Source organism: Euprymna scolopes, chromosome 4 (assembly GCF_053919585.1).
Source record: "Euprymna scolopes isolate OS-2025 chromosome 4, ASM5391958v1, whole genome shotgun sequence".
Classification (NCBI taxonomy): Eukaryota; Metazoa; Mollusca; class Cephalopoda; order Sepiida; family Sepiolidae; genus Euprymna; species Euprymna scolopes.
This window is the reverse complement of record NC_136485.1, coordinates 139753998-139769139: the sequence shown is the minus strand read 5'-3', so window position 1 is coordinate 139769139 and position 15142 is coordinate 139753998. Positions and strand designations below refer to the sequence as shown.

The 15142-nt window shown below is 32.1% G+C and overlaps 1 protein-coding gene across 2 annotated transcripts in view; it reads left to right on the top strand.

Annotated features, from left to right (window-relative positions):
• The window catches only part of LOC145269473 (protein sprint-like), a 322088-nt gene that overhangs the window by 281433 nt on the left and 25513 nt on the right, over positions 1-15142 (top strand). For both annotated transcript variants that reach the window (XM_080125186.1, XM_080125194.1), the window contains 2 exons: positions 3118-3207; positions 7180-7295. In XM_080125186.1, coding sequence (XP_079981312.1) covers positions 3118-3207; positions 7180-7295 — 206 coding nt within the window. The remainder of the gene's footprint in view (positions 1-3117; positions 3208-7179; positions 7296-15142) is intronic.

The window sequence follows — 15142 nt, the reverse complement described above, 5'->3', positions numbered from 1 at the left end:
GTTTAAAAGTCACAAATTATATGCAAATATTTTGTTGTTAACAATAAATTAACATTTTTTTTTTTTTTTACTTTTTAAAAAAAAAATATTTGCTTTTGAATTTTTGAGATACGGACTGATAATTTGTATTATTCGGACTACTGTTGTTTTATTTTCACAATGGTTTGGTCGATGTAATCTCCAACCATCTTCAAATGCAGCTTGTCAAAATTTGTAATATTTCTGTTGGATACCACCACCCCCCGTGTGTGTGTGTAATATATATATATATATATTATTTATAGTATTCCAAATTTTATTGTTTTATATAATTGATAATTCAGTAACCATTCATATACCAATAAATTTTAAGACAGAATGAGATGACTTAAATTGTAAGCTTCGAAATTACCATGTTTTGTAATTGAGCATCCATATATTGTGTTAACAAAATCAAGACATCAAATAATGGATTGATAGCAACAAATAATGTATTTCATCGTTCGTTACAATTGTTTCAAGACCATTCGGACAAATTCCAACCCTATATCATTCAAAAACTTTCACAAGAACAGCCTCATCAGACGTTTTGAAAAATTAAACACGTTTGCAATGAACAATGTGGAATCTATTTCCCTTTTAAGGAAAACTATGAGAAAATATTTTACCTACATCTCTTTCCAAGTTTTTATTTTAAAGATTTTTTAGTAATAAGTAGTAAGCTTGTACTTCTACAAACAAAAATTGGTTTAAGGCTCCCTAAATGCATACTAGAATTGTCTACAAAGAACCAGTGAATAAAATCTTTGGAAAACTTCAGTTACACTCTTTTGGTAGTTGAATGCTCAATCCTCAGTATGAACAACACTTAAGATGCAATTGCAAATTACTTAGGACTTCTATCCGATTATGGTTGACATGCTATTTCCATGGATTAAATAAAGGGTTCCGTTCAAAATTTCAAAGTCCAAGAGAAAGATTCCAGTGTTCAACAAGATACACCTGAAGAAGGTCAGGGGTTACATTAACTGAAACCTTGTGAAAATAAACCTCAAGATGCTAACAGTAGTTTCAATAATCCGAAGAATATGTAAAAATATTTGCATTTTATCCATGGCTTCCAAAGGTGTTCTATTGTGACCTTCGATACTAGTTGTTGTGAACACGATCGACACGAGTATAATATTGTATGCTAAGAAGTATTGTATCTCAATGCCCGATAACAATTGTCACAATAACAAAATAGTGTATGGTAGCAAGAAAAACAGACAGAATATTTAATTAAATATTTATTGATGAAACGTATTGAATGAAAAATCCTCTTGATGATAAGAAAGTTCCGAAAAGTTCAGACTGGAATTAATTAGAATCGTCTTTGCTGAAAAAAAACAAAGTTTGGAGAGGAAAACACAGAAAGTTTCTATAGCGTCAAGCTTAGTTAAAATTGAAATTAATTAATTGTTCTTTCTTGACAAAAAAACTTCTGGGAAGCAAGATAGAAAAGTCCTGTAACATCAAGGTTAGTTCAGTTGAAATTAAATAAAAATGTCTCTTTTGACAAAATGTTCCAAGAAGAGAAATAGGAAAATCCTGTGGTGTTGTTGCCGCCATTGTGCGATCAGCTTTTGCTGCTAAGAGAAAGAAAGAGCGAAAGCTTTCGCATTATTTGTTGACGCCGCTGTCAGAGAAAGAAAAGAGGAAGAAATTCATGTGAACTGCTACTGTGTTAGGAAAAAGAGGAGTAATTATGCAAGACGTAGGGTAACCCCCACCACAAAACTGCTGCTGATAGTCAATGATGCAGCCTTTATATATGTTCCCCGGAATCCGTGTTTTGTTGTTTCCATTTAAACCTGGTGTGTCTGTGAGAGAATTTAGATCAAGTTTTTCACTTGTAGTCCTTTTGTAGATATTTTACCACATATTTCTGTACCTGATTTGTCGAATTTTTTCTGACCTCGTCTCTCTTAGTGTAGCTATTTTCTTATGCAATGTTCTTAGCCCGATAATTCTATGCTATAATGAACTGTATATCATAGTGGAAGGATGGGTACGAAAAACATAGTTTCTGACAACTTTATGTGTTGTTAGCAGTTGATTGATTGTCAAAGTGAAACACAAGTCTGCACCATCTTTACTTATGTGTTGTTGTTGTTATCACTGGCTGCTCCTGCTACTTGGGCGTCTTCGCTCTTACTGATGTAAGTTGTACTTTGTTTATGTTATTATTATAGGTTCAATGGAGATCTTGTCTTTCATAATATAAAAAAGGTTTTTTTATTTGATTTTTCAAATTTAAATTTAAAAAAATATTTTTCCATTCATTATTTTTAGTTTTGCTTTTGTTTATTTAAGTTTACAGTTGTGTTTTTTTTTTTTTTCTATGTTTCCCTGAAACAATACGAACAACAATATAATAATATTGAATCTATCACATTAATCCATATGCCTTTCATTTAGGCCTATTTTAATTTATTTTATTGATTTGAGAAAGGGAGGTTCACTGTAGAAATTATCAAAACTGTTACACCATCCTGGATACTTTTTTATAAATATTTATCAACAAGTCTCGTTTACTGATTTAATATATGAAAGATCTTTCGAAAAAAAAAAAAGAAGATTTTATGAAGATTCATAACCCAAATACTGTCTTCAATTTGTTTTGTTTGTTTTTGTTTAAACTTTCTTTCACCATTTCTTTTTTTTCTGCATTGCTATCAACCTTCATAAATATCCACTTTTTTTTTTTTTTTTTTACATGGTCACCACTTATCAAGGCCCAGAAGCCACTCAGGGATAAGGGTTATTGTGTGTACAGTAATCAATGGGATAGTGTCTTAGTAATAGTTAGTATTGGAGATTTGATAAAGTGTCATTACTTAAGGGGGCGATTCATCAGGAATTTGTTATTGTTGGAGTTGAAGACATCCAAGTTGAAGTCGGGAGAGCAAGCGGCAGAGAGTTCCACAGGCGTGCACTTCTAAGAAAGAAGCTTTGTTCATGGAATCTATGTTTTGATTTAGGCACGGATAAAGAGTGGGGAAAATTATTGACAGTGGTTTCAGCTAGTCCTGTTTACCAGCATTTCTTTAATATGCATTTAGTTTGACTAATTCCCAATTTTCCTTTCTGTTGCAGATGCGGCAATTCATGACCGGCATCAAGAATTATTTACTTCACAACAGTGAAGAAGGCTTGAATATGTTGATAGAACGTGAATCAAGTCGGGTAATTAAAAAAATTTTTTCTTTATTTTCTCCTCCTCTAATTTTCCCATGCTATCTTTTATTTTGATCTTTCATTTTTCCTAGAAAATACATGTTACAAAATATGTGTTACTGAATACATGTTACAAAATAAACTTTTAACATGACAGATTTAAGTTTACCTAGTTCAATACATCATTCTGACACGTACGCACACACGAGCCGCTGTGAGAATTTTATAGCTCTGTTAGATGCAAAGAAATGAAAGAAATTTATTTCGTATACCTTCTTCTAAAGTCAAATTTAAACAAAAATTATATAATTTGTATTATTTGGATTGCTGTTCTCATCTTGAATGTTATTCTCACAGTGTTTTGGTCAATGTAACCTCCGATCTTGAAATTCTGGGAATCTTTCTGGCAAACTTTGGAATCCGAATGGAATTTCGAACTATCTACAGGGGTAGCATGCTCTCATTCTGTCAAATATGACTGTATAGAAGTTTTAAGTATTTTGTAATTATATTGTTTAGTATCGCTTCCACTGAGGATTGAACCTTCAAACTCCACAAAAGTTTCAATTAGAACTGAATTATATCAAGTGGTTTATCCGTTATACCATGGGCCCTTGTGTACGTTCAACAAGATACATCTGGAGATGGTCTGAGGTAACGTTCAAAATATTGTGAGAATAGTAGTTTGAGTGATGCAGATAATCAATTTACATCTAAAAAATTTGAAAGCATAAAAATTATGTATTAATATTTTTCATAGAATTAGCAGATTAATAGAAAATTATTTTCCATTCTTTCGAAATGTGTTGCTAACATCTACAACATTAATTTCTGGAATTTTTGTTCCTTTTCTTCTTTTATCTGTTTTTGTTCATAGATTTTACTTGAATTAATGAACAAATTTTCTTCAAAATTAGACATTTTTTATTGAATAATTACTCTGCTGCTGTCTTGAAAATAATGACGATTAACACTTATAAAAATACATTTGTATATTTTTATTGTTTGATGACTGAGTAGATTCAGTGAAAGGTGTACATGAGTTGACAGAAGGTAATCTTTTGAATTCCTAATCGTTGAATGTTTGAGTAAAAGAGAAAGAAAAATCGAAACGCGTAACAAAAATCTGTCCTGTTCCCTTTTTCGATGTTATTGCAAACTACACTGTACCAACATCGAGCTGACAAAAAATCATCTCCAACTAAATAAATGCTGTCTTTTTATATTGTCAAACCCAACCGTATCTCAATTTGCATAAGACATGTTTTTGTCTCATGTTGGTCAGGTTTCGAATTTGAGACTTTTTCTTTCTTTTCTTAAGCAAATGACACCTGCGTTAATCATGCACACTATAATTTTCCCTACATGAATTTCCTAGTCAACTGGCTTTCTACCAATCTTTATTTTAGTCAGTTAATATAGTGTTTTTGAACACACAATGTTTTGTTTATGTGCCCAATGTAGAGATGCTTCCTACAGGACACAGCTGTCATCTTTTTCTTTTTTGTTTATTTAATGATGAGTTTTCATTCCCTGTGTCTACAAGTGACCTTTGCAGGTGTCTTTTCATCAAATCACTGCATGTTTATTCTTCCAGCCAGGTGGGTGTCTGTGTTAATCAGCCAGGCTTTATTTCTTCCAGCAAGAAGTTATATCTGCTATCCTGGACCATATATATAGAATAAAGAAAAGGTTTATTACCTTTTCTTAACTTTAGATATTCTTTATCTTTAGTTGTTTTACACCTCCTATGTGTTTATTTTTTTATGCTTAGCAATAGCATTACTAGTAGTAGTAGTATCAACACTTCAACTTCCATATTGCACCATCAGCATTTCAAGGGTATTTCATGCTAAGTTTGAAATTCTTTTGTGTAGTTTTGGAGCTTTTAAGTAACCAATAGACAGAAATGCCCAGCAATAAATGTATCTATTGTATCTATCTATGAAATCTGTTTTTATATGATGAGAATATTGGTGGGGTGGGGGTAGGTTCACATTTATTTTATACTTACATCTGACCTTCAGTCACATATGTTCAAACTCAGAAATCCTCGAGTTAAACTCTGGAACCTATACAGAATCTTGCGCTGAATCTTTTACTTAGTCTGCAGGAATATTGTTCGCATCCAAAGTATGGCATTATAGATCAGAATAGAAGTCCATATAATCCAGACTAGTACTGACTTTTTATTTCGGTTGTAAGCGTTGTAAAAAAAAAATTTATTTATCATAAAATCTATGAATAATAAAGACTAGTGAGACCTGTGGAAATTCCACAAGGGACTCATTAATATGCAATATATTGATATTGGCATTCTGTAGATATTCAGTATAAATGGAGACGCTCTGATATTATTGTAGCTTTTTTGTTAAAACTGCAAAAGTATTTATCTATACTAGCACGGACGCCCGGCAACGTCCGGTCGTAAAGTACGCTTAAATATCATATTTTAATTCTTGCAGCTTTCATATATATTATGATAGAGTTAATGTTCTATCGAGTTTTATATATTATAAAGTTGTGGTTTCAAAAATAAAATTAGCTTTAATCAAAAGTGAAATAAAAACTTATGAAAAAAAAAAAATAGTATACATATCTGGAGTTCCTTCAGCCATAATCGAAATCAAAACTTATGAAGAATTCTTGATGAAATTATTTATGACAAGAAATGGAAATACATAGCAATTAAACAAACCGGATGTAAGCATGACACAGAAAATAACACCCGCTATTATATTAATATGTAGATTTATCTTTTAGTTAGTCTGCAGGAGTATTGTTCTCATCCCAAGTATGACGTTGTAGATCAGAATAGAAGTTCAAATAATCTAAATTATCAGTTAACATCCAAAAAGTTCTGAGACAATAAAATAAAAATATTGTACACATTAGGAAGCATAAACTTTTGAGTTATAAAGAATTCCAGGTAAAAATTTGTAACATTTATCTAGTTTATGATCAGCGGAGAATAGTTCCCGTCTTGTGTCAAAACGAAAGCTATGATTTGAAGAAGTCCAAGACATTCAATATATTTTTTTTTCACCCCTGGTTATAAATATAAGTCTTTGTAATCATACAGTCTTATAAGAATGTTTTTCTTGTGATGTATTGACTTAACTGTGATTACACTGCGTTAGTTGTTACCTTGTTTAATTTTGTTACCACTTGTTTCGCTGATTTTTTTTTTTTTTTTTTTTATTACTCGCGTGTCTTTTGTGTTGCTTTTTGTTCACCTTTCCTCTTATTGTTTTTAGTGTATTTTTAACCCCAATTTTAGGGGTTTCAGTTTCCCATCCTGTTCACAATAAGGTTACAGATCATTTGATTTGTCAGAGATGCGGGTTTCCTTTTAAAGTATTTGTAAGAGGTTTTTGATTAATAAAGTGTTTGAATTCGCATCACCTATTTGACTGGCAAACCAGGGTGTCTGCCAGAGTTTTGTAATTGGAGGTCTTTTTATTAACATCATTTTTTTTCCCCCATTGTAAATAATCCTTATTTTGGAATGTGAGATTTTTAGCCCCCCCCCCCCGGTCACATATTTGTTTAAAAAAGTTGTTTTAAGCAGGTTAGCCATAGTATGAGATCTTATGACTGATGAAGCTTCTTTGACATAAATTTAGTATTTTGCTGAGAGAGAAGATTGAAAATAAAAACTAGCTAAGTTATCATAGCATGATTTTGTTATAACCGCTTGCTTTGCGACTTTCTGTTAAATGTTTAAATAAAAAATATGGTATTTTGTTAGTCAGAACAAATATTTACTCTCTTATGATGCTAAATATCTCACAACAAAAACAAAAAATATTTTTTTAATGTGAGCCAATGTCTTTCAATTATAAGTTTTACTTATATATACGTACACTCACGCACATGCACCATCCATATTAATACATTTATTTTTATAAAGAAATTTTAGTTGTAACAATTATGTTATTTATTTCCTAATTATTGTTTTTGTTCCTTTGTTTTTTGTAGCTTGGTACCAATGAAATTCTTAATATTGATGCCATAATTGAAAGTGCCTTGCACGAATGCGTGATTCTGCCATTAAAAGAACATGTATATCAATTATTAGCCATTGAATACACCAGGTTAGCTTGTTTTTTCGCTTTTGTTTGTTTGCTTTTTTTGTTTGTTTGTTTTTTAAGATGCCAAAGATAATCTGATCTCTTACGAATATTTTCCAATAGTTATCCTTTTCATTGAGAAGAGTTGAATTATCACATTTAAAGGGGCATTTATCTGCTTTTTGTGAAAATCTATTGAAAGTTGAATGTTAAAAGTAAAATATTTGGATATGATAATTGGTATCCAAATATTTTACTTTCAACACTAATTCCCTTTCTTTATGTCCCTTAAAGGCATTTCATCTTTAATATTTTCTCTGTATGTGCTATTTAGCAAAATAATTGCGAACCAATATTAGTATTTTGCTAGAATTTTCCTCTGAGATGTACTTACATTGAAAATCCATGGATTAAGGACATTAATTTAAACATTGTATTCTTTGATTCAATCAATAAATTTTATTTTGAAAATTGATTCTTTTAAATTAAATTTGAACATATCTATAATTTTTATTTGCTCTGTCTAATATATTGAGCAATTTTATTTGGCTGGGATTGTCTTATATGAATATTTCTTCCAGTATTCTATAAGATTTGAAACACTAGATTCACAAACCTGTAATCTAATTCATTTTAATACTTCAAAGTGTATGTGTGTGTGTGTGTGTGTATGTATATATATATATATATATATATATATATATATATATATATATATATATATATATATATATATTATATATATATATATATACACACACACACAGTTTTAAAAAGGGAGGCTACTCCAATATATCGTTTATTACTTTTAGCTAAGGGAGGTAATGCATAAAATTAATAAACGAGTGATCTCCCCTTTTCATATAGATTTCTGGAGTTATAAAAAGTTTCCAATTTTTAACTGCCATTTTTGAACACCGCGTTCATATTTCGGACAGTCTTGCGTCCTTTATAAAAGAAAAATATGTACTTCTTGATAAAAGGTTACTGAATTTTCGTTTTTGAATCCAACTAATTTCAAATACACTTTGATGACCCTCTCAAATGTCCATGATGATGACTCCACATGAAATTACGTTTGGACTGCAAAAGAATTTTTCTCCTATAATCTAGTCTGCATCCTATGGCCGACTTCAGGTGATAGCAGAGGAGCTTCAGCAAAAGGCAATTGAAATGTTCAAAGTGGAAAATACCCAGTTTTTCAAAAATTTCATATTTAATTGTTATTTATTTATTATGTATTAGCAATTAGTAATGAAAACGCTTAACAAGTATCTTTGCTTTTGTTATTCAGTATTGTATTTTTAAGCAATCTATTTAAATATAAAAAGGACATCATTGAGATTTATAGAATAAAAAATAACAAAATTATACAGATAAAATAACACAATTAGTCTTTATTTACACTTATTGTTTTTTTTTGTTTTGTTTTTTGAAATTTTATATATTTATGAAATTATTGAAATCAAAATATACTTTTCAATATAGTTCCTTTTTTTTTTTTTTTTTTTTTTTTCATTTCAAAAAATCGCTTCAAAATACAAATACGGAAAAACAAAATGAATGATGGTACTGTTTAGTCTTTTCAGCACCACACAACAAAATTAGGGAAGACGCTAACTATTACCTATTTTTTTTTATCAGACCTACATTCTTTTTGATTGAGGATGGAGAACTGTTTAAAGTATTAAAAATTATATTAAGACTTATAATGTATGCGTTTGTTTTTGTTTTCTACAAACCTTTTTTTTTTTTTTTTAAATGTGCAAAGTTTTGTAATTTTTAACCAAGAAACACATTTTAAATTAAAGACATTTCTGAATTATATATCAGTGAAAATGACCAACTACTAAAAATAAAATCAAAATACAGTAAAAATTTGTTTTGATTTCTGTATATGATTATATTTTTTAATAAATATTTTAACATTAATCATATTTCTTTCTCAATTCTATCAAACAATAGATGAATAAACTAGAATTGTGAGTTCAACAATAAATATTCATGTCATCTATTGGGTCCATTTTTGGTGCATACTCTTGTCACTTTGGTCAAACAAACTATTATTTGACAGAAAAAGGAAACCTGAATTTTGTGCTTGTACAGAATTTGAACCAAAACAAACCGACTTTACCTAAAACTTAGATTAGTTTAAGGTTGAATTAGGATTTTAAAAACAGTTTGGTTCAAATTCTGAAGAAATACCCGGAATTTAAAATGTTAATATTATATTTGAATTTATGTATAAGATTATTTTAGACTTATTACAGGATATATATATATATATATATATATATATATATATCCAAAAGTGATACTAAATTGGTTGTTAGTAAAGCGTATATATGTATGTGCCCTGTTTGTCTTGTATAGACAAATCAAATTCTTGGTCTGTATGACCTTCTTTGTGCCAATATTTTATTTGTATCGTCGTAAGCTGCATATTAAATCTAAGCTATCTTTAAAACTCGCATTACATATCCATCAACATTTCTCTCCATACAACGCATATGATTAACCCTGACTGGCCAGGTTTCACTTCCCAAACATTATCACACTGTGTGTACACGTCTGATTAACTTTTCCCTGGATCAACTGTAGTGTGTTTTATATAACATAGTAGTAGTTTGAAAATACATTTATGACAAGTACACTTGTTTTATTCTCCTGAGAAATCATCAGGCTAATTACTGTTTTAAAATCAATGAGTACATGCTAGTGTGAGTATGCATGGATTGTAAAATATTTTGTTTTCGATCATATTTGTAAATACAAATTTCTAGAAAATTTAATTATTGTAACAATATTTCTATAGCTATTTTTTTTATCGTTTTAAAGTTGTTTTGACTATATATTTTTTAATGTAGTAAAAACAGTTATTTATTTACATCCCACAAAGACAAGTTTAGACACGGGATCAAAGTGAAAATCCAGCTCCTTTTGAAACGGACGACTGATCTGGTTGTATAAATAACCTGGTCTGTTCTATCGGCACTCCCTCACAAATTAAAGAACTAAACCCAAACCCGTCCTCTGAATAGAGAAGGTAATGCCTGGAAGATTAACCTCTTGTGATAGAACAGATATTACATTTTGAATTATTGACAGTGGTCACTAGGAAAGCGGAAAATTTTTCAAACGATAATTTATTTTTACAAAGAATAAGTGTTTTAAAGTTCTTCAAAGTCTAATAAGGTGCTCAAAATGTTATCCGTGCAAATCAAAGAAGCAAGTAAGCCAGACTCAAAATTTAAACAATAAAATTTTCAACCTTAACTATCCATGCTTTTCTAGTAACCAACATGAATTTGCTAAAAGAAACAGTTTTAAAAAATTTGGCAGCACAAGTCGTTCAAAAGTGTAGGGAGCGAGAACGATTGTTATCCTAATCCATTAGCAGTCAACACACTACAGCATGTATTATATGGGCTACTCTACAGATACTACACTTTGATTCTAACAGACTGGATATGACAATGTAAACAAATATTCAGATGCACATCTTTAATTTCAAAGTTTCATCATTTATTAAAAATTGTTTTTTGTGCAAAAATTTGTTTTAAAAACTAGTATTATAATCTTTATTAAATTCTTTTTGATATCAGTATATAGTTTTTTTTGTTTTTTTTTACACAGACATCATTACATTATCAAGGCCAAGAGGCCACTCAAGGATAAGGGTTAAATAGTGTACAGTAGAAATTGGACAATATAGTAATCATTAGTAATGAAAATTCAGTAAATTTGATAACTTATATGGAACGGTTCATCAAGAACTTATTTACGTTAGACTTGAACACAATCATATTGTAGTCAGCCGGAAAGCAGGAAAACGGAAGACAATTCCACAGGCATGCAGTTCTAAGAATGAAGCTTTGTTCATGGAATCTACGTTTAGGCTTGGGCACAGATAAAGAGTGGGGGGAATTATTGATAGTGTTTTCAGCTAGACGAGTGTTTCTAGTGAAAGTTAGGCGAGGGGGGACCATAGACTGAAGCTCAGTCAAACACTTTCCATGAAAATAACGATACATCACAGACAAAAGCATTATAGAAATAATAAATCTACGATGTCATAGCATTAAGTATTTTAAGGTAATATTTGAAGCTCTATTTATAAGAAAATCCAAATAGGCCAGATTTTTATGTTATGAATATTTGGGTATTTGTCTGGAAAATATAATTTATTTTAAAATAACTAGCAAATAGACGGTTGACTACTTTTGCTCAGCTGTGAGACCGGCCTCTCATCACGAGTTCGCTTCTACGCATGCATCATACGACGTCATAACCTGATTTACTTTAAATATTTGAAAAAGCGACACAATTTCGGCGACGTCGTCTTAGCTCAGTTGCTTAGAGCATGGCCTTATTATCTAAAGGTTTTGGGTTCGAATCGTGGTGTGAGATGTCTTTTTCGATTTTTTAAAAAATTTTAATATTGAAGCAGGGTTATTTAAGCCATTTTTCAAACGTTCGTTTTTCTGTTTTTTTTATTTTGCTTATTCTTAAGTTTTCATTAACACTCTCCACCCCCACCCCGACTGACCACACACATCGAAAAACACCCAGACAATGCCAGGTACCCCCCACTAGTATATATATATATAAATCTCACCTGTCTGTTTAAATGTATGTATGTTTGTATGCCTGCCTAAAACTTTCGACACAGGCGACGGATTTTCACGAGATCGGTATTGTTTTGAAGCTCGACCCTTCAGACGACAAATATCGAAAAATTGGCTAAAAACATTAATTCTGCCACCCTCAACTGGGCACTTTTCTGCAGGGACGAGTCGCTTTTTTCACCGATATTTTCGAAAGTCGTCATCTCTTTTCAATTGACTAGCCATAATTTAAACCTTTGTCACTTCCGGTTTGGCGATGAGTGCAACAGCAAAGACGTCACATTTTTTTTTTTTTAATATTCTTTTCCTCCTTCACGATATAAGTTCCAGCCTGCCTATCTGCCTACTACCACTTTTTTTTTTGCTTAACACATATCTCCAAACACATGGGCAATGCCGGACACCCAGGCTAGTCTCTCTCTCTCTCTCTCTCTCTATATATATATATATATATATATATATATATATATATATATATATAAGCCAAAATGTGTGTGTGTGTGTGTTGTGCATTTTTTCTGTATGTCCGGCAAAGGCTTTTTTGGGGGGGAGTTCTCCGGGGGGTTACTATCTATGTCTTAGAACTTTTTATATACACCTTAGATTATAATATCTACGATTTACGAAACTACGTCGTAAATATTTTTTATTTCAGCGACTTTTCGCTTACAAAATTTGCGCTGTGAATTTGTTTCCTCTACTACTACTACTACTACTACTACGGCGTGATGTTTGACCTAGAAAACCAGACGTTGACATTCAACCACCTGCGTTTTTAAACGTTTATTTTCAGCTGTTCTCAAATCCCTGCCTTCGTGGCGTCATGCTAAGTCATCAGACTATTAACCTCAAGACTTCAGGTTCAAGCTTACCTCCCTCCCAAAACTTTTTTTTTTGCTGGTCTTGTTTTGTTTTTTTTGCTGGTCTTTTTTTGTTTTGTTTTTGTTTTGTTTTTTTAATATTTAAACAGCTTTGCTTATTTTTTAGTTTCCATTTTGTTTTGATCTACACCCCCACCCTCACCAAACACACACACACACACCTCCAAACACCCGGGCAATGCTGGACACCCCGCTAGTGCTTTAAGAAAATCCTGATAGTTGGTAGAATGACAGACTGCTGATCTCCAGGTTATGATTTTCAGACATATTTTTAAAAGTTAAGATCTCTGATATTTCAAAATTAAACGAATTCTGCAATGTATTTAATTAACATTATTAAGAAAATTGTGATTGACAGACAGACAGACGGAGATAAAATCACTATTTATATAAGACTAGCGAGGGGTACCCGGCATTGCCCAGGTGTTTGTAGGTGTTTCTGAAAAAAACCCGAAATGTGAAAAAAAAACAGTTGCCCGTGAAAAAAAAAACGAAGCCTTGACGACGCACAGTTGGAAAATAGTAAAGTGTGAAAATAAAACAGGTGCGCGTTTTTGATTGACGTGACGGCGATAGCTATTCAGCAGTTAGCATTTTCTGCGGGACAGTTTTTAATGAGATCAATAAATCAGTTTGTTTTTAAAAACCCGCTCCCTGTTTATTAGGGGGAGCGTCTCGTCTCGAAATGAAAGCTACCCTCTGATATGACGAAGTCGACATTGACCAAACGTTACTTAGCTCTCTAGAGACCACTGGCTTTCGGCCAGTGATTATAGTCGAGTTTCGCTTTTTTTTATACCGAAAATCGAATGTAACGCGTGCCGATGCGGGAAATGTGGAATAATTAACGTTTGAAAGTCAATAAAATTAAATAGACAGGCGAGCTCCGTGGTTAACTGTGAGATATTAAAATTTATAGATGATATAAAAAGTTTTAAGAAGTTGTGAACCAAGCGAGCGCTTCTCTGAAATAAGCCTTTTGTGGACATTGAGGAAAAGCGTACATACATACATACATACATTTTCGCTTTTATATATATAGACTAGCGGGGGTGCCCGGCATTGCCCGGGTGTCTGTAGGTGTTAAAAACCCATACAGAGAAGGAGGAAAAGAAAGTGAAAAAAAGAGTTGGTAATTAAGTTTTGGCCGCGTGGAGGAGACGAAATAAAAAAACTAAAAAAAGATAACTCGCTAACCATTACACCATAGTGGATAGCAAAATGAATGAATCGGTAATTAAGTTAAGAATCACGCACTTAAATGTGGCTGCAGGCCAGTTAAGCTCTCCGCTTTCTGCTATATTTGTTTCCCCATGAAGTTGGGGAAAAACAGCTCCTCACAAAAAGAGGGAACTTTGGCAGTGTCCAAATGAATAGCAATTGTCTGATATGAAGGGTTTCTCCCACATTGATCAAACCTGATTGCCTTCAAAATGTCCCGGCCCGGAAGGCCAGGCGATTGCCTTTGCTTTGATCAGTTTCGCTTTATTTATACGAGAAAGACAAACACTGGAAACGGGAATTTTTAAAAACTCAATCAAACTAGAGATAAATGGTCTTCATCTGCAAATCAGAGATATTACGATCTAGGAAATATAAGGAAACTTCTCCATAAATGTAACCGACGTGAGAAGCCCGAGGAAAAAACGCTCGCGCTCATTTTGCTTTTTATATAATTATACTAACGTGGGTGCTCGGCGTTGCCTGGGTGTTTGGAGGTGTAAAAGAAAAAAAAAAGTTTTAGTAGGTAGGTAGGCTCGAACCTGAAGCCTTGAGGTGAAGGCGGAAAAGTAAGCCTTACATCTTACCACAACGTTAAGAAGGCAAAGACGTGAGAATGGTTGAAATTAAACGATTAACAAGTTACGTGACAGGTGCGTAAATTTAATGAGGTCAAACATCACGCCATAGGGGAATGAAATGAAATCCCGCACTTAACTTTGTTTTCCTCAAGATGTTGGGGAAAAAGCAGCTCTCCATGTAAAGGGGAGTATCCAAATGAATAGCAATTGTCTGATATAACTGGTTTGGGCTGCATTGATCAAACCTCATTGCTTACTAGACGTCCCTGGCCCTCATACCAAGGAGAGACATTTGCTCTGGATTCAATTTCACTTATATACGGAAAAGCCAAACAAACATGCGGAGAGTAATAGCATGTAAAAGTTGCTCAAATAAAAGATAGCTGCTACCTTGTTTTGTAAATCGTAGATATTATAATCTAGCAAGTATATAAAAAGTTCTAAAAAAACAGTAATCACCCCGAGAGCCCCCCCTCCTCCTCCAAAAGCCTTTGCCGGATATACAAAAAATGTGCACACACTTACACACATTTTGCCTTTTATATATATAGATAAGATTT